General features: G+C 43.2%; 1 protein-coding gene across 2 annotated transcripts in view; it reads left to right on the forward strand.

The window, feature by feature from the left end:
• The window catches only part of RALGAPA2 (Ral GTPase activating protein catalytic subunit alpha 2), a 359,228-nt gene that overhangs the window by 16,947 nt on the left and 321,312 nt on the right, over window positions 1–20,969 (forward strand). For both annotated transcript variants that reach the window (XM_090051969.1, XM_090051977.1), the window contains exons 2-3: window positions 7,280–7,390; window positions 9,941–9,990. In XM_090051969.1, coding sequence (XP_089908095.1) covers window positions 7,280–7,390; window positions 9,941–9,990 — 161 coding nt within the window. The remainder of the gene's footprint in view (window positions 1–7,279; window positions 7,391–9,940; window positions 9,991–20,969) is intronic.

Raw genomic sequence — 20,969 nt, forward strand, 5'->3', positions numbered from 1 at the left:
AGTTTTATTACCAGCTCTGTCCATAAAAAATATATATATTATATAATATATACTTTTTTTGTGGACAGAACTGGTAATAAAACTCTGTGGGTTAGTTGTTTGTGACTCGAGACTTAAATTAGACTAGAATGTTCTCTTTAGTTTATCTACTGACAGCCCATCTCTTTTTCTTTTTTTTAAAGTTACTTAAGCATTTCAAGTAAGCAAATAAGGTCACCTACGAGAAAGGTTATTGTTACATATTACACTTAGCACATTATATTTAGATCTTACTAAGCGTTAATAAGATTTAGAAAGTTTGTTTGAGCAGTCGCACTTTAATGCTTACTATCATCTAAATATAGATCTAAATAGAGATTGTAGTTTGCACCAGAGTCTCATTCTGAGCCCTGGGATCCCACCAGAACTGGATGAAGGCTCTGGTGCAGTAAGGAGGCTGGGAGCTAAAAAAACAGCTGTTTGTTGGATTCCCATTTCACCACCTTATGGAAGTCTTGTCAGTTCAAGGCTCTGGTGTGGTAAGGTGGGCAGGGAGCTGGACATTTCAAGGCTCTTGTGTGGCATGGGGGCTGGGAGTGACTGTGGTATTGTATGGGAGCTGGTCCCAGTCCCTGCAGTGCACAGGTGCCTTCAACTGGCTGGGGCCTGGGCTGCAAACAACTTTTTGGAGTTCCCAGCCTCTTAACTGTGCTGTAGGACCTACGGTGTTAGAGGTTGGCTTTGGTGGGATGGGAGAGTGAGTGGAAGCCCAGCAAGTATTTGTTAGTTGTCCCCCACCTCTCACTGCCCCAGTGGAGTTTCCTAATCTTATTACTTCCATGGAGCAGTCCAATGTTAGCTCAACATGCTAGGTAATATGATTGAGAAATACTCCTTACTGAAAAGGCAGAATTTTATTATTCAACGGTAGCATTTAATAGGTGCTTTACTGCTTTAACCCTCAGGCACTAGCATTGTAAGTGCTGTTAGCATGTGTGAAGTGTAACATGAAACAATAGCCTAACACAAAAGGAAATCCAACAAACTTGAGCAATTTACAGGTTTGGGCTAAATTACTCTATCTTCTAACTATGTGGACATAGACTGAGTGATATACAGATTCGTAGGCAGTGGAAAAATATAAGGAAAGCAAGTGAAACAAAAACAAAAGTATTGTCTATTCTGGTTCTTAAAAGATTTAAGAACCTAGCTTCTCTTTTTATCATTTTGTTTTGCTTGTTCCAGGAGGTAGAATGAGAATTTAGGATTTAATTTACAATTGTGTAAACTTGCAGCAGTGCAGTTCTCTTTATTAAGCTTTGAGTTTAAGAAATATGAAGACGAATTTCCAAATTCTGGTAATTTTTTAAAAATCAGGTTTTATACTAGAGATCCTGAGCTTGAATATCTGTAATGAGTGCATTATGTTTTTATATAGGGAATAAGAAGAAAATTACAGAGTGGTTTACAATACTGGATCCAAATGGTAATGGGTTATTGGCCAAACTCTACTAGTAGATTGAATAAGCGGTCATTGACTAGAGAAAAAGCTTGGTATTATGAACTCTTAGCATCAAAGAGAGATACTTGGAATAAGGTCAAGGTATCTGATAGGATGGTTCTCATGCTTTTGTCAGATTTCCTTTGATTTCAGTCCTTAGATTGTTGAATTTATTAGATGCCTGTTGCATGTTCCATTTTTAGTAAATATGAGAGCAGCTGATCAGTAAAACATAATTTAAATCAGGGCTGTCTAGCTTCAAAGTGGTCAGGGGCCACATGAGTGCGAGCCATGGGCACCTGGGCTACATTTCCCCCTCCCTTCCCATGCCTCCTCCATGTAGGAGGCATCCTCTCCTTTTCTATACCCTGTGTGTGGGTGGCTCCCATCTCTGCTCCTGTGGCTGCACTGCAGGTCCCCTCCTCACTTCACCCTCCCCCAGCACTGGGATGTACTGCCCCCTGGGTCATCAGTAGAAAGCAAAAGTTGCAGGTGGGAGGGGGAGTCAGCAGCAGCCAGACCAATCGGGGGAGTGGTGACTGAACAGGAGCATTGGGGGGAGGGCACACATTAACAAGTCTCTTCAAATTGAAGGTAACAAAAGGATTGAATGGATTTTTCTTATATGAACATTCTCAAAGTTAATTTGCAAGCTAGGGGTTCATATCAAAATACAGACCGTCTAAATGGTTTTTTTGGATTCTTTAACCTCAGGTAAGAAAATGAATAAAACTTTCACTGTTGATTTTTTTTTTTTTTTTTTTTTTGAAAGAGCTTAAGCCTGAGTTTTATCTTGCATAAGTAGAGTCCATGGCTTCATTTTCATCAAAAGCTAGTTGTGAAAGTGATTTGTGTTTTTTGCTCCTGGCATTCTAGCAACTCTTCATCAGTAATTCGTTGAGAAGTGTGTTCCTGCTCCTGCTCCAACTCCCTCTCCATCTTTTTCCTTTGACATTGACATGATGGCAAAAGATTAGTTTGAAGCAGTTGTAACAACTGAGAAGAAATGGGCTTTCAGTGAGGGTAAAACAAATTTAGTGGTGATGTGGACAGAGAAGCAAATGAAATAAGAAACCAAGAGTGAAAAATACCATTGACTTCATTTAGTTAGGAAAGTTTAATTGGAAAATAACATTTTTGTAGAGCTTCTTACTCAGAGGCAGGCAATTATTTCATGTGGAGGGCTGCTTATTGAGTTTTCTTAAGCCATCGAGGTCTGTGTGACAGGCAGCCAGGGGCAGATAAATATTAATTTTCTAATTTTTTACAGGCCCCACGAGCTGCATTTTGCCCACCCCTGTATCTAACTTGTGTTGGTCCAGGTAGGACAGAATGAGTTCACAACTGCTATCACAAAACCATCCTTATGTATTTATCCCAATCTCCCAATTGTAGTAGTATACAATTATTTTTTTGCTCTTCTCTCCATTGGAGAAAGCTCCACTTGAGAGAGAGAAATCACACCTATTCGGGTAAGAGCAGAATGAAACCATGAATCATCAGTGACTTTCTTTGTTTTCATTGCTGTGGGCATCCACACAGACTTGAAAGGGAATTAACATTTTTTTTTTTTTTTAAATATTAGTTGAGCTCTTGCTTTGGGATTGACAGCTCATACGCAGAATTTCAGAGGAACCTCAATGATATTGAAACTTTCTGGCACTGTTGCAGTAAAAGCTTCTGTTACTGTGGAGTGCCCTTTTGTTATTTAAACTTGCAAATTGTTTCTCTGTTCTCTGCAGAAGAATTTTAGGAACTAAATAGTTTGGAAGGAAAAGGATGTAGTTTTAAAACAGCATGTTTATCTTAGAATGACACAAATCTCAGAGTGATTATCTGCTGTCTATTTATAAAATATAATTTATTTTTTTGATGAGGCAATTCCTTTTTTTCCCCTCCTTTGGAAAGAAGAGAAAGTTATTATGACCTCATCTCTTTTATGTGAAATCTTGTAAATGGAAGCCTTGTTTTCTGCTAGCTGTTGAGTTTAATAGAAGGCATTCATAGAGAGGAATAATTACATTTAGTTTCCAGATTCAAGACCTGCATTTGTAGGAAACAAATGGCACGTAAAATAGTTTCCATGGGCAGATTGTTTTCATAGCACAGACCTTTCTTTTTAAAAAAAAACAAAACAAAAAATGGAACCCCTCCCCACACTCGGACATAAACAACAACAAAAAGCCCACAAATCCCAAGTGACATGCATTCATCTGTTTGAAACATCCTAATAGCAACTAGAAAAGAGTCTCTTCATTTTAGTATAGGGAACTGTAGCACGTGGCACTAGTTCTGTGATTAATCTTTGTATTATTGCTTAAAACAAATCAGCATGGATTCACCAAGGGCAAGTCATGCTTGACCAACCTGATTGCCTTCTATGATGAGACAACTGGCTCTGTGGTTACAGGAAAAGCAGTGGACTTGATGTACCTTGACTTTAGCAAGGCTTTTGATGAGTCTCTGACAGCATTCCTGCAAGCAAGCTAAGGAAGTATGGATTGGGTGAATGGACTGGACTGTAAGGTGGATAGAAAACTGCCTGGATTGTTGGGCTCAAAGGGTAGTAGTAATCAGTGGCTCAATGTGTAATTGGTAACTGGCATCAAGTGGAATGTTAAATATCTTCATCAGTGACCTGGGAGATGAGATGGAGTTGCACACTCAGCAAATTTGTAGATGACACGAAGCTGGGAGGAATAGTAGGTACGCTGGAGGCTAGGGCTAGAATTCAGAGACTTCAGCAAATTGTAGTATTGGACCACAACAAATCTGAAGTTCAGTAAGAAGAAGTGCAAAGTTCTGCACTTATGACAAAACAATCCCATGCACTGGCACAGGTTGGGGACTGACTGGATAAGCAGCAGCTCTGCAGAAAAGGATCTTTGGGGTTATAGTAGACCAGGGGTCGGCAACCCCTGGCTCATGTGCCGAGTGGCACGCGAGGCCATTTTGTTTGGCACGCTGCAGCCAGCCCTGGCTCCAGGAAGCTGCTGCCAGCGACAGAGACCGGGCTGCTCCCAGCAGGGCTTGCAGCGTCCCGGCTGCCTGCTGTGAGCTGCCTGGGATCCCGGCTGGCAGCAGCTCCCCAGAGCCGGGGCAGCTGCAGTCGGGAGGCTCCAAACAGCTGCACCAGGCTCTAGCACCAGTTCTGCACTGGTGCATGCAGGTGTGCCTTGGTGGGGGTGGGGCCTGAGGCAGCGGGGCCTGAGGCAGCACAGCCCCAGTCTCTCCCCTGTTCCCAGCACAGAGGTGATGAGCCCAGTGCAGCTGTTTATAGCCAGCCTGCTGGTTGCTGCAGCTGCCCAGAGTCCCCAGGCTGGGGGGCAGGGACTTTGGGTGGGGGGCAAGGAGCAGCAGGGCTAGGGGCAGTAGGGCTGGGGGGCAAGGGGCACAAGGAGGGCATCCTGCCATGTACCCCTTGCTCTCATTTTTTTTTTTTCTGCCATGCTGGCACTCCAGCACCTTTCGAGGTAGGCATTATAGTGTTTTTTGGCACTCTGGCCATAAAACGTTGCCTACCCCTGCAGTAGACCATAAGCTGATTATGAGCCCACAGTTTGCCCTCGTTGCAAAGAAAGCTAATGGAATGCTTGGTTGCATTAGTAGAAACATTGCCAGCAGATAGTGGGGAATCATTGCTTCACTCTATTTGGCACTTGTGAGGCCACATCTGGAGTACTGTGCCCAGTTTTGAGCCTCCCACTACAGAAGAGTTGTGGACAAATTGCAGTCCAATGGAGTGTGACAGAAATGGCGAGGGGGCTGGCACACATGACTTCTGAGGAGAAGCAGAGGGAAGTGGACTTATTAGTTTGTAGGAGAGAAGACTGAGAGGGGATTTAATAGTAGCCTTCAATTACCTGAAGCATGGTTCCTTTTAAAAATTAAAAAAAAAGCCAAAACAGAAACAACACCGTAGTCTAATCTGAGATTAAAACTCCAGCTGGGAAGAAACCAAGATCTAGTAAAACTAAACATTTGAAGTATGTATAACCAGATTTTCTAAAGCAGCTCTCTGCCTGAAGGTGTCTATAGGGATTATCAAAAGTGCTTAAGCAAGTTCTGTACCATATATATACCTGATTTGCAGAGGCACTCTTGAAGAATACCAAGCACCTACTACATTTTGAATGTGTGGACACTGGTGACCAAAACAATCAATTAACTAACTAACTGCAGTTAATACTTTCTTTAATTTATACTTTGTTAAACATTTAGCCTTGTGTTTCCAGCATGTTCTCAGATCATTTTAATGTAATTAATAAATAATTCTAAAATGCTGTGTTTCTGAGTCTAATCTAATTCTAGTTTTCATCCTAAAGCAAGTAAATTGGCACAAATTGCAGATAAAACCTATCAACTGGTAAATAAGGAATGTGGTGCTTACCATTTTCTAATTCTTAATTTTTCTTGTGTTAAGTATCTGTTCATTGATGTATACAACTGTTTAAATGAATGTCTGTGAATCAGTAGGCAAGGTTTTTTGAGTAGATGTGATATATTATATTAGACCAACTGAGTAGTTGGGGGAAAAAAGTTCTTGGCAAGCTTGAATGAATCAGTACATCTTCCTAATTAGCAGAAAGTACCAAGTTGAGTATAATGACTATATTTAGCTGTCAATCAGCATGTGTTTATATAAACCAATCAGAAGGAGCTTTTCTTTAGTGATGGAAATATAGTTCTCGGAGACTTCAAGAGACTAGTACTGTGCAATGAAATGGGCATTTTTAGAAGGTGGCAGAGTGCATGAAAGAATGCTTCCTCCCTGTCTCTTCAAACTGGAGCACCCAATAATATTCATTTTTACAATACATGATATAAAGAAAAAAGTTGAACAACCTTACTTTCTTTGAAGAGAGGACATATTCTCCGTATTTAATAGGTGGATAAACAAGCAAAGAAGTGTTTGACCAAAGCTGCCTTAAACATATATAAATTATTTAGGTCCTATGACTTGGAGGTGGTGTGAATACTTTGACATGAGTAATTCTGGGTGCTCTGGGCTTATGGAATTCATGTCAGTTTACTAAATTAATAGGATTTCCTTCATCATTTTGAACTTGCTGCCAAAGACTGTATGTTCAAGTCTGATTTTTTTAAAGTACCAATTGTACTGTCTCTCTTCAAGTTATTCCCCTGGTCCAGGTTTATGGAGTAAAATGTTTCAATAAGGATGAATCAAAAAATGGTAGAGAATTTAATTAGCGGACAAAACTCATCCATGATTAAATTTCAAACCTGGCCACCTAGTTTTGAAGAAAAAAATAGGAATAGGAACGCAATTATAACTGAATCACTGTCATTGATCTGTATAACATGATATATAAGTAAACCTAGCAAAACTGCTTTAAGTTGGAGTGGTTTTACCACATTCGGTTCATTCCTAGTTTGTTCGCATGTGAATAAGTAGAACATAACATCTGCTGGCCTTTTGAAATGTTCCCCTTGTGAAATGGCTCAAATTGTACATGTGTCCATGCCCTTTGTTTGTTCAGTTACTGTGGATACATCTTGAAGATTTAGATTCTGTGCCTCAGTTAATTTTTTTATAAATGTTATGGCAAAATGTGTTTCAAGCTTTTATTTAGTTCTTTTTCAGAAAGGAGTGGAAAAATAGGTTTGATATGCATTTTTAAATATTAGTGGTCCAGAATTAGTGTCCTGTATTATTATTTTACTTCATCCTGGGTCCTTTGCCATAAACTTATAAAAGAGAAACTACTGCCTTCAGACCTGCACTGTATTTAAGTTATTTTGTCTTGACCTTATATTTTCAATTTTTTTTTTTTAAAGATAATGTGGATGGGAGTGACCTGAAACAATTTTTTGAGATCCACTATTCTCAAATTTATTTTATCTTCTATGAAAATTTCATAACACTGGAAAATAGCTTGAAACAAAAAGGTAAGCTTTCCTTCAAAAAATATTTTTTTTCTTATTGAACCTTTAGGGTTTCTTAGCCATTTTAATGGTAATAACTGGAATTTTTTTAATCTAATTGGTGTGGGTTCCATACTTCCTTGTATTCATAGTCTTCTTGAACTGTAATAGTTAACATGTTTGTTTTATAGTATTTTTTACTATAAACAGCATTTAAAATTTAAGTTTTCAGATAGTTAAGCTTTACTTTGTAAACTTTATAAAATGACCTTTGGATGTTTTCTTAATACCTTTTATAAATTAATTAAAAAACTCTCCCCTAAGGGTTTGAATCAGCTTGTCTTAAACAAAGAAATTGTTAAGAAAACTGTTAAGAAAAATCAGTTGATATTTTCTAGTCAGGATAGAAGCTATTGCAGATTTAAATTTTTTTGCATGTTACTATGGAAAAAATATATTAGCATTGAGGGAAACAGATGCGTTTGTGATAAAAAATTAGCTTAGTGAAAATTAGCAAGCTTTGCCAATTTTAAAAATCTGACAAAGACAGAAAATTATAGGAAATTTTGGTCGAGACTGTTAGATAGCTCCAAAAAAACAAACCCTAAAAACACTCCTAAAATTGATATATCCTGCCACTTTTGTAGGCAGATCTATACCAGTGCTTAAATATTTCTAGTATACAAGCCTGTTAATTGGTATGTTCTGGTGTTCAGTGCTTGCAGGAACAAACCTCTTTTCAGTTAGGAGTGATACTGTTGATTATTACAAGAAGAAAAGCAGAACTCAAAACTCAGATCTGATCACAAAAATGGTTTTAATTTTCAGTTGTTTGATTTAAACACTTTATTACAATTTTTAATTACACTTTAAAATACCTTTTAGTTCTTAATAAAAACACTTTCACAATAAATGTAACACATTATGTCTTGGTGTAAAAATCATGCATTATATAGATGTACCATATTTACCCAAATCCAACATTACTTCAATTTTAAGATGACCCCCCCATAATTAGATTCTGTACAAAGAAAATAATACATTTGTTATAACTTTCTATGTATAGAATCTAATTCCTGGGCATCTTCTTAAATGTATACTCTTTACTCCTGTGGCTGGGAAAGCAGTGGAGGGGCAGACCCCTGCCTCCTGATTCTCCCCTGCATGCCTGTGCCTGCCTTCCTGATGCCTGTCTCAGTGCCTGGCTTGTCCCCCCACTGCCATGCCTGTGTCAGCCTCCCTCCCACCCCTGTAGTGCTTCTCTTCAGTGACTGCAGCTCTGAGACAGTAAATGGCAGTGCCTTCGGCCAGGCAGTGGCAACTCCAGGCCCAGCTGGGTCAGTGCTGGAGAGTCTGGAACTGAAGGTAAGTGGCGGGGGGGGAGGGTACCCCCTAAGCCACACAACATGAGTCTCCATTGCCCCCTCCCCACACCAAGAGCTGCTGCATCTGCTGCATGAGTTGCCTCAAACTGGAATTTAAATCTAAGATTAGGCTTTATTGATTTGGAGTAGAGAAGAATTTATATTGGATTCAAGTAAACATTAGGGTTGTGCAAAGCTTCGGTTCCTGATTTGATTCAGCAGAGATTCAGCCCCATTTGGTGGCTCAATCTCCAAATCTGAATCAAATCAGAGGACCCTTTAATCTCTCTGAATCAAATCAGGACCCTCTGAATTGATTCGGAGATTTGGACATAGAGCTTTAAATGTTTTTTCTGCATATCTCTAGGTAGCAGGAGCTCATGAGTGTGCGATGGTAGGGCACATGGAGCATCCCACAGAAGCATGGGTGGCTCCCCAGCATGCTTGGCAGCAGATGCGGAAGTGGACCAAAAGCACTTCCAGGTCTGCCAGGTAGCACAAAGGGGACTCCCTGCACACCCCCCTTCCCCGGAAGTGGACCAGAAGTACTTCTGGTCCACTTCCGGGTTTGCCGCCGAGCACGTGGAGGCCCCCCCCCACCACGCTCCTGTGGGACACTCCATCTACCTCAGCATCGCAGTGTTCCCAAGCCATGCCTGCTACCTCAAGGTATGTAGAAAAAACTTTTAAAGTTATGCCCGAATCACTGATTCTCTGAATCGGCATCAAATCTTCAAACTCAGATTCAGCCGAATTAAATCAGGAAGAGTGATCCAAATCAACAAGTCGAATCACTGTCCTTGATTTGGGCTGAATCTGAATCCGGATTGATTAGGGCCCAATTTGCACACCTCTAGTAAATGTGGTATGTACTTTGTTATAGAATAAATGCCCTATTTCTGCAAATATTTGTATATGTATTTAACTGAAATATTTTGTATAGTCCCAATATTTACATGTTGTTAACAATTTTTTAACACAATGGCATTTCAGTGTTACTAGGTACATGTTTAGAAATAAGCAGTTATGGTAAGATTTTGCTGGCTGAGGGCCTTTGGAGTATAGGGTTATAATTTTCTGTGCTGGCATGGAAGCCAAAGAAATATAATTCAGCTCAGAACCTTTAAGTTCACTTGAAACAGCTTCTTCCATTTCTGGACTAACAAGCCATATTATTTTAACAAGCAATATTCTTTTTTTTGTTTTCTAGGGAATAAATCACAAAGGGAGGAGCTGGACTCTGTTCTCTTTCTTTTTGAAGTAAGTTCTCTAATTAGATTCTTTGTCCACAACGGTCCCTCCACCAATTCTTTGCCATCTTTTTTTGTGTATAGTGACTTAATCCTGTGCAGAGTGGTCTTAGTGTAGATATAAAGCACTGTGAGTGTTTTTTACTTTGCACAGGAGTCGGTGACTACACAAGGTGCAAGGCAGAAAAGAATTGGGTCCCATATTTGGATATTTCTTTTTTAATAAAAAAGAATAGTAAATCCTGTATTATGATATGTGAATATTTGCCTTGAATATATGTCAAGAGCTAAGGCATGGTAACAAATGAGAGGCAAGGTGTTTTATTTCGCACCACTATAAGGAATCTAGTTCTAGATTCCATCCTTTGGCCTTTAGTGCTGTTGTTGTATTGGTTCGTCTCTTCTAGTCAGAACATGACATTTTGTAAAAATTCATGACTTTTACCAGAAACTGTAAATGGCTAATGCTGATGAAAAGAAAAATGTAGATCTAATTTTTAGTTAAATTAGACCATAAGTATTTTACAAATAAAATTAGGAACACATAATCTGGAGAGATTTCTTATGAAATTTGCACTGCTGGGATACTGTATCTCATTGTATTTCTCTTGCCAGTGTTTTGAATGAGATGACACTTAGGGTGTAAAAATGATACATCACTTCTAAAGATATTTTAAAGCATTTAATTTTTGTTCATAAGAATTAATTTCCTACTTAATTTTTCACTGGGTTAAACATCCTCAGTATAATGGGAGCTGTGTCATAATCAAAGCACACTTCTAATTTAACTAGTGAATCAAAACTTTCAAAATGTTAAATCCTCCCTTCCTTGCTTGCTTGTAACAGATTTATAATTTGGGAACAAATAGCTAGTCATGAGTCAAAATGATTTTGCAAGTTATCTCCTTATTTCAGTCAGTTTCTTATGTGCAACTTTGTATTTTGCTGTGCCTCCTAAAAATGTTCTTCTGCCCATATTGCTGAAACGCTAAGCTAAAATGAAAATCAAAGTTAGCATAGACTTCAACACCAGCTGCAGAAATCTCTTCCTTTGCAATTTAAAATGTCTTTCTTCTTTCCTGCCCAAAGTTGTCCTTGAAACTCCTGCTTCACTGAAGTTATAATGGAACGTATCATGACTTCAGATATCAGCATTGTCTTTGCCTTTACTGGTATCTGGTGTTACTGTTGCACTGAAGTTAGAATGAATCAGTCTGAACATGAGATTTTGCAAATGGAAGAAAATGAAAATTTAAAAGGCAAATTAAAACTTATACATAAAGATAAATGCCTCTTTCGGCCTGGAGTTGGTTTTCTACACTAAGATGGTTCCACTCATGCACTTATAGTTTTGATTGCTGAACACAGAAACTTGTTTCTACAGCACCTGCCATGACCGTGTTTGGGATTCTCTGACACTGTAAAGAGGCCTTCCCCTCAGAAACTGATCAGACTCATTAAGAGTTGTTTCTTCTCATTTAACTGAAAAGTATATTGTATCCACAGGTGAGGGCTTTATTTCTAAGGAATGTTTCTTCAGAAGAAGCCTAACACTGGAAACTAGAATCTCCACTGGAATAATCCTGTGCATCTTGTGTCCACATCCTAAGATTCTCTCCCCTGCCCCCTCTCAACATTTTCTCACTTTTTCTTTCCCACCAGTAGTCTCTGTCTCTGCCAGTGCTCAGCCCTGGTCAGTGATAGGGTTTGGATCCATAAACTGGGAACAATGTGACAGAAAGATTGTACGTTTTCCCAAAGTAATGACCCCACCCAAACTTCTCCCAATCTGCAAATACCCTACATTTTCTACCCCTTAGAAATGCCACCTGGCTTTCATTAATGCCTCCTGCTTATGTCTTTAGACAGCACACAAACAGTGATTCATTTTGTTGCGACTGTTGGTAAAACTTTGGATATTTTTATACGAGCTCCAGGAGACGTGGGGCTGGCACTTTAATTACTGAGCTGTGTTAATTAAAAGCACCTGATTGTCATGTGTTAACATCCCTGCGCTGAAAAAATGGTGGCGGGATGGTTTGAACTAAAGCTCACTTGAGCTTTAGTTCAAAGAGCCTCACTGCCATTTTTACTGTGGGGATGCTGATGCACGTGATGCTAGAATTTGCTGAAGTGCGTTAATTTCCGTGCTTCAGCAGAGTCGATTAATTGAGTCTGCCCCGATACTCTAGTTTTCCAGCATGTCAGAGCAGGCTCCCTGCATGTGTATAGGAGCCTTTGTGTCATTTCTACCACAGGAGTATGTCTAGACTTGAAATGTTCAGGACAGCTAAGCCTCCCATTTTTTGCCTCTAAGACCTGTGGAAGATGCCTGCCTTCTCTAGCTACTGTGATACAAAATCTGATGGACTTTTGTATAACATCTTCCTCTTGGCAAAGGTCAGGATTTTTGTCAAAGGCGTTGTTGCAGACATGGAAATTTTGGCATGGATGTAACAAATAATTGTTTCTTTGACAATTATCTGTGATGATGAAATGCTTTATGGCAGTGTCATGGTTGGCACCAGGCTTTTTATGCATGCCTAGATGAGGCAGCACCTCAGTTGGACCCAGCTTGCCTGAAGTCTGTGTAGATCAGGTGCTTTAGTGGGACTTTTTCTGCACTTTTATGTAATAGCTAATTGAATCAGCTTTAGAGAAAAGCCCCACTGTGTCACAGACCAGCTGGGCACTGTGAGTGTATCAATTCTATCACAGGCCACCTGGGCGCTGTGAGGGTATCAGCCACTGGGCTGTTTGGTTCAGTTTCGGATTGAGAAGGCAAAGTTGGGAGTGAAGCAAAGGCAAATTTATTATAGCTTACACACACACAACAGTTGACAGAAAGATAACCGCGATAAGCAGATAATGCAGTATTAAAGAGCTAATAGTAAATAATAACAACAGATGGATCAATTCTGTCGCAGGCCAACTAGGCACTGCAAGAGGATCAGCCACTGGGCTGTTCAGAACAACAGATAGACAGACATGGGTTGGCAACTTGTCGATAGTCCCTCGATACCAGGTGCGCGCCAAGTGATTCCAGCGAAGTTAGGCGTCCCCAATTGATGCTGTCGGAGGGATTACCAGGGATCAGGTTCTGATCCTCATTCACACCGGGAGTCTGGAGTCTGGGCTTGGAACAGCAATGACCATTCTGTTCCCTCCTTCCTGCTGGCCACCTGATGCATGTGCTTTTTATACCTTTATACCTAGTCTTATGCAGATCTGTTGGCTTTAGAGCCACTGACAATCTTGCCCTATAGCTGTTACCCTATGGGATTGAAAGGCATTAAAAATGATCATAAAAGGTTGCTATCTAGACTCGGGTTTATCCAATAAGTGAATTGCAATGCGGCACCTTTAGGTTTGAAATTGACATTACTCCGTGTAAGCCCAACCCTTTTAGGTTTCTCTGAATATGCTTTCTTGGGACGTGCTTTCCTGGAATGTGTTGGGTGTGCCAGGTGGTTGGATCTAGTTTTTATAGTCAAGGCTGAACCCTGAGCAAAAACCATTAGGTCAGCTAATCTTGCAACTACAGCTTCGCCTTTGGGGCCCAGTCAGTTCCACGATTAATACAAACAGTTAGTTTTATCATTTTGGTTAAACTTGTGACAGACAAGTTACGTTTGTGAGTTATGAACTTACAAGCTTTATATTACCTAATATTACCTGTTAGGTAGAATACCAAATGCCTCCAAGAAGCACATATGTATTGCTTATTAATCCCTGTAGTTCTGGCCGTCACAATCCACCCCTTGCTTCTTTGGAGCATTTGATAAGGCCTACAAATATGATTTCTGCAGGTGACGTATACATGGTTGGCATAAGCAACATTTACTTCAGCATAGGTATTAGACTTAATTTTATAACAACAACATTTAAAGATTATATTGAATAATATTAATCCTATGACTAAACTTATTACTACTACAAACCAAGGAAAAGGAGCACCTTTAGTAAAGGTATACATTTGCACAGTACAGGCTATTTCATACCACTTACGCAGCGGGGAAATATTAGTAGTGCATTTAATAATTTGACCTTGAGCTATGAGAGCAAATTATTTTCCTTTTTGGGCATCTCTGAACAAACCTTTAATGTGGGCCGCTACTTCACCCTGTTCCTTTAGCTGGGGCATGTCTACAACTTTAACCCAGGATTTTGGAAGACTTAGGTTAAGGGTGACGCTTTCTACTTAGGTTTTTGTCCACATTAAGGTGGCTTCCTGGTCTTGAACATACAGGGTAGCTGATGCCCCTGGGAAATCTTGAGCTTCTGCACACCTGGTGCAGGAGGCCCAAAACGTGCTGTTGGGGGGACTATTAGGCCACTATTAGGCCACCCTCTCCATAAAGTTTCCAAGCACATTAGAATGCCATTTACAGGGCATACCAGGGATTGGGCCAAATACTTGGGACCTTCGGGGGTTACAGTTTCCCAAATGGGACCATGTAAGTCCCAGTCCCACATGCACCCACCCCCTAGTCCTGTTGTCAAGAGAGCAGCTTACCTTGACCCATAGCTTTATTGATTCCACTCTCCTTGCAATAACAGAGTTATAAATAGCAATTCAAGAAAGGTTCAGATCTTTTAGCAAAAAAACCCCAACCCAACTTTTTAAATAATTTGTTTTATCTTTTCACTGTAACTGCATTTAAGGTGTAGAACTAGTTCACTTGGCTTAGCATAGAGAGAGAAACAGGGTCAAATGAGGCCCACTGAAGAGTTTAACTTTATTGTCTCAAATGGTCTGTTTATTTCCTTGAGGGCCATTATGGTCCGTGCAGAAGATGAGATGATTCTTGGTGATCTTCTCATGCCTCTACATCACATTTGACCATTTTGTTACATAAGCTTGTGCTTGTTTATTGTACTTTGTGAGGTCTTTCATTGTACGTTATGTGCTCTGAGGCATGGACACACAGTGGGTGTCTTGGATCTTTAGTTTTTCTTAATTGTACTATCCTGCTGTTCTTTTCTTGGTGATTTCTGTATTAGAGTGGGCAGGGACTCTGAGCTATGGAAAGGAACATTTGGAAAGGAAGTGGCTGGGGGTGAGGAATGTATTCCAATGGAATTCTTTCCCTGAACAAGTGTTCGGAACATGATTTCATAATCACAAACTCCGTATTTTGTCAAAGCAACAAATGGAAGACATCATGGGTGCAACCCTCGCTAAATATACTGGCACCTGATTAGCTGTTATAGTGCTTGCCTGGGACCATCGTGACGTCTGTACCATCAGAGCTATGACCAATGCACATCACTGCTGGATGGATCATTGTTTGATATGAATGGACATACAAAATGTATTGCCCCAAAGTGATGGAAACAAAAGAAAAGCCAAAGAGCGTTTGAAAGACTCTGCTAAAAGCTAGTGGAACCTCTGTCAGAAACTCTCTGACAGCCATGATGATCTGGACACCATTGATCACTGAGAGCCTCAAGAAAGGCATCCATGACCTAAGCAAAAACAGTCTTCAGTCTTCTCCACAAAGAAACACCAGAACTGGTTCAAAGAGAATGAACCAGAGAGAATGGGAAATTCAAGCTCTTGTAGACAGAAAAGAGAGAGCTTTCAGGCAGGGTGACATAAACTCCAAACAGAAGCAAGATGCTTATTGAGACATTGGAGCTGAGACCCAGAGGAAAATTTGAGAGTGAAAAAAGAAGTGGTGGAGAGGACAAAGCAAAAAAGATCCAAAAATTTGACATCAGCCAAAACATGCGTAGTTTCTTCAGTGTAACCAAAACTATGCATGGGCCAAACACATAAGAACCCATCCCTCTGAGGTCTAAGGGTGAAAAAACACTCTTTAAAGACCATCAACGCATAGTTGAAGGAGCACTTTCAAGAGCTCCTGACTCAAGATTCTCATGTTGAAGACAATGTCATCAAAGCCATTCCACAACACCCTATTAAGGACTACCTTGCAGATCCACCAACTTATAAAAGACTTTAAAAGTCATTAAGCAGATGAGAACAATCAAACATGCTGTCCTGATGGAATGCCAGCTGAAATTTATAACCAAGGTAGAAAAAAGCTCTTTCAATAGGGTTTTAAACCAGAGGTACAATAGGTGTGATCTTTGCTGGTATTCAGCTTCAGAAGTGCTGTTAGCAACACAGATCTTTGTGGCCTTCAATGACCTGATTAAAGCCTTTGATTCCATTAGCAGAGATTGTATGGACGATCCTGATAAAACTTGAATGTCTGCCAAAATTTGTTATCGTTATCAGACTTCTTCATGATGTCCAGGGATCCTGGTTTTCTCCGATTTTAAAAATTGAAAATTCTTTGATTTAAAAACCCAAAATCCGTGGAAAAAAATAAAAGGCCCCTCACAGCCCCCCCAACTGTTGCTGGTGCCCCATGCCCCACAGTCGCAACAGCTCCCCAGACCCACAGACATGCAGACACAGACAGTGACACACACAGCAGGTAAGTGTATGTGGGGGGAAGGGCCGGGGCAGGGCGGGGGAAAGTGAAGGTTGTGGGGGAGGTAGATCAAGAAGTGGGGGAGTGTGCACATGTGCCCACTCCCAGGAGCAGGGCCAGGGGGTGAGGGCAGGGGTGCCACTCCGTGGGCCATACACATGCCAGGTGGCCTGACAGGAGGTTCGCACACAGAGGCTGCCACTGCAACTCTGCCACTGCACCCTGCGCTCCCACAGCCACCTGCACGGCTTTGTGGGCAAGGGGTGTGGCAGTGGCAGTGTGGAGGCAACCATCATGTGCATGCCACATACGTGCTGCCTGGCTGGGGGGTGAAATGGGGGACTTGCATGCAGCGACATGCCCTGCAACTGGCTGCACTGCTCTGCGGCGGTGCGGGGTGGTAGCAGCTGCATGCAGGGTGGGAGGGCTTTGCGGGCAAGTGCTGCCGCTGCAGAGCCATGCCCTTCGCCCCTGGATCCTAAAGGTAAGTGGGGGCAGGGCTGGGGAAGATGGCTGGGGGCTGAGGGAGATGCCTTGTTGGACCTGGTGCTGGCCACAGGTGACAACCTGCTGAGGGGGCTACGGGTGCTTGACCACCTGGGCAACAGTGATCATCGCCTGCTGGAATTCACCATCCAGCGCAAGGTGGCAAAGGCCTGCAGCAAGGCAGCAGCCCGAGATTTCAGGAGGGTGGACTTCAATGAGCTAAGAATAGTCGGGGAAGCACTGAGGTCCTGGAGGGGAGGGGAGCCAGGTGTCCAAGAAGGGTGGTTGCTGCTTAAGGAGACAATCCTCCAAGCCCAAAGGAAGATAATCCCAGCATGGATCAAAGGGAGCAGGAGGGTGCAAAAGCCCCCATGGCTCACCAGAAGCATCCGGGAATGTCTCCTAGCTAACAGGGAGGTGTATACCCAATGAAAGGGAGGGGCCATCAATAGGGAGGACTATACTGCAGTTGCTCAGGGATGCAGGGAGGCAGTCAAGAAGACCAAGGTGGAGATGGAACTGGGACTAGCTTCCCAGATCAAGGACAAGAAGAAGTCCTTTTTTAAATACATAGGGGGCAAAAAGAAGGTACTGGGTAACGTGGGCCCCCTGCAAGACACGCTAGGAAATTTGGTCTTCACACCAGATGACAAAGTTAACCTATTTAACGACTTCTTTGCCTCCATTTTCCTGAGCGGGGACTGTCATCCCCCCCTCAGAGCCCAGGGGAGGCGCACCTAGGCCAAGGGTCAGTCAGGATCTAGTCAGGGAACTTGTGGAAGGACTGGATGTATTTCAATCAGCTGGTCCGGACAGTCTCCACCCCAGAGTGCTGAGGGAATTAGGTAAGGTCATTGCGGGACCCCTGGCACGGCTTTACAAGCACTCGTGGTGCTCTGGTGTGGTGCCAGAGGACTGGAAGAGGGCCAGTGTGGTTCCCATCTTCAAAAAAGGGAGGAAGGAGGACCCAGGAAACTATAGGCCAGATAGTCTTACCTTGATCCTGGGTAAGCTTTTTGAGAGAATTATCCTGGCACATATCCATGAGGGGCCAGCGGGAGAGGTTATGCTTCGGGGCAACCAATACGGGTTCATTACAGGCAGGTCCTGTCAGACCAACCTGGTGACCTTCTACAACTAGGTCACCAAATCCTTAGATGCAGGGGTAGCAGTGGACATAGTCTTCCTGGACTTTCGGAAGGCCTTTGACACTGTCTCACCCCATTCTCATTAAAAAAACTAGGGGACTGTGGTGTCGACACCTACACAGTCAAATGGGTCGCCAACTGGCTGGATGGCCGCACCCAGAGAGTGGTGGTGGATGGGTCATTTTCGACATGGAGGGATGTAGGCAGTGGGGTGCCCCAGGGCTGAGTCCTTGGGCCAGCACTGTTCAACATCTCATCAGTGACTTGGATAAGGGGGTAAAAAGCTCCCTGTTCAAATTTGCTGATGACACTAAGATGCAGGGGGATGTGGGCACACTAGAAGGGAAGAATAGGCTACAATTGGACCTGGACAGGTTACAGGGGTGGGTGGATGAGAATAGGATGGGATTCAGCAGTGACAAGTGCAAGGTAATGCACCTGGAGAGGAAGAATCAACAGCATACTTACAGGCTGGGGAACTCCCTTCTCGTTAGTGCAGAGGCAGAAAAGGATCTTGGAGTCATCATTAATGCCAACATGAACATGGGCTGGCAGTGTGGGTATGCAGTCAGGAAGGCATCCACAGATGCATCTCAAGCAGGTCCAAGGAGGTGATCTTCCCCCTCTATGCAGCACTGGTCAGGCCACAGCTGGAGTACTGCATCCAGTTCTGGGTGCCACACTTCAGAAGGGATGTGGACAACATGGAGAGGGTCCAGAGAAGGGCCACTCGCATGATTGGGCGGCAGCAGGGCAGACCCTACAAGGAGAGGCTACGGGACCTGAACCTGTTCAGCCTCCAGAAGAGAAGGCTGAGGGGGGATCTAGTGGCCTGTTACAAACTAGTCAGAGGGGACCAGCACGCATTGGAGGAGTCCCTGTTCCCCCGAGCACTACCAGGAGTGACTAGAAATAACGGTTACAAGCTGGCAGAGGGTAAATTCAGATTAGACATCAGGAGGTACTATTTCACCATCAGGCTGGCTAGGATCTGGAACCAACTTCCAAGCGAAGTGGTGGTCTCTCCTACCCTGGAGGTCTTTGGGACAAGGCTAGACAATCAACATGCTGGGGTCATTTGACACCAGTACTCTTTCCTCCCATAGCAGGGGGTCAGACTTGATAATCTGCTCAGGTCCTTTCTGACCCTGCTAACTATGAAACTATGAGTGAGGGGTCCTGCCAGCCCCAGGCAGCACACTGCATCTGGGATCAGGGCCAGGGGGTGAAGGCAGGGGTGCCCCTCTGTGGGGGGCTTTGCGGGCAAGCGATGCGAGGCGCAGTGTGGTGGTGCCCACCATGTGCGGGCTGCACACATGACCGCCTGCCCAGGGGAGGGGAGAGGGAGGCTGACACGTGGCTGGAGCAGAACTCAGTGGCCAGCTCTGAAGACACGGTGAGTGATGGGAGGGCAGGGGTGCGGTTGGGCTCGCATGCGGTGCTGTCACTTAGCTGGAGGTCCATGATAGCAGCTGCTTAAAATCTCCTGCTGCTGCCATGGAGCTGTGCTCAGAGCTGTGCAGGCAGCGGCACAGCATGGGGTGGTGGTGGGAATGGCTGCATGCTACCCAGCCAGCACCATGGTGCTGCTGCTGCCTGGCGGCCAGCTGCACTGCTCTGGGCATGGCTCTGCAGCGGCAGTGGGAGGTTTTGTAGGTAGCAGCCATCAGGGGCCTCCAGGTAAGTGGCAGCACCGTGTGCGAGCCGAAGTCCTCATCCCCCCCACCCCACCATGGCTGCAGAGCCAGCCACAGAGCTGTGCTTCAGCTGCATACCAGCCTCCATTTTCCCCTCCCCTGGGCAGGCAGCTGGGCGGCATGTGTATGGCCTGCACGTGGCGGGCATCCCCACACTGTGCCCCATCACTTGTCTGCAAAGCCCCCCTCAGAGAGGCACCCCTGCCTTCACCCCCTGGCCCTGCTCCCAGCTGCAGTGTGCTGCCTGGGGCCGGTAGCACCGCCATTCCCTCAGCCCCGCATTGGCTGCCTCAGAGGCTCAGGCCCTGCCCTTCCCCCTCTCTCTCCCCCTCCAGCCAGGGTTGGGGGTTTCCCGCCCTTTTTTGCAATCAGCTCTTGCAGGCTGGCGCTCTTTGCAAAAGTGGAGAATCCACAAATTTCTCTGATAAAAAGAGAAAATCCGCGTTTTCTCCAATTTGAAAATAAAGAATCCGTGGTTTTTGCCTTTTTTCCGTGGGAAATGGAAAATCCGGTTCCCTGATAATGAGATGGCAGCAACCATCCTGAGAAATGTCTTGGAAATGTATTCTTTCCTATTCGTTCAAATAGGAGTTGAGACGTGATTGCAGCAACATTCTTTTCCATCTGTATTGCTGCCATTCCACATCTCATTGCTGATAGGCTTCCATTTGGGCCAGAATCTCTCTAACTTCAACCAGTTAGATTCTAAATCCAAGATAATGAGCACATCTATTACTGATCTTCAATACACTGATGATTGTGTTATGTGTGGCCACTGAGTTAAAGAGTTCCACGTAGCGCTATCACTCCTGTGATACAAAGTGTTTGGACTTGCTGTCAACTTCATGAAAACCAAGATACTTTACCAACCCACCCCAAACCAAATGGCTCTTCTCCCGATTTATGATTAGAGTGCAGTCTTCAGAAAAATTGAGTTTTTCTCCTACCTTTTTACCATTTCTCCTGAATATTGTTTGGGAAGGGTAGCCATCTTATGATATTCCACACCAGATAAAATTTGCCAGTGCTGCCTTTGGGTGTCTCCAAAATTGTCTCGGATCATCAACCTCAGGATCCAAACCGAAATTCTCTTCTAACAGGTTGTTGTCATCCCTTCCCTGTTGTATGGGTGTGACATATCAGAAACACTTGAAAGCTTTGGGATATTACCATCAGTGTTGTCTTCAGAAAATCCTCCATCTTAATTGGAAG

The sequence above is a fragment of the Crocodylus siamensis genome, chromosome 1 (genome assembly GCF_052110815.1).
Source record: "Crocodylus siamensis isolate JL-2025a chromosome 1, ASM5211081v1, whole genome shotgun sequence".
Lineage (NCBI taxonomy): Eukaryota > Metazoa > Chordata > Crocodylia > Crocodylidae > Crocodylus > Crocodylus siamensis.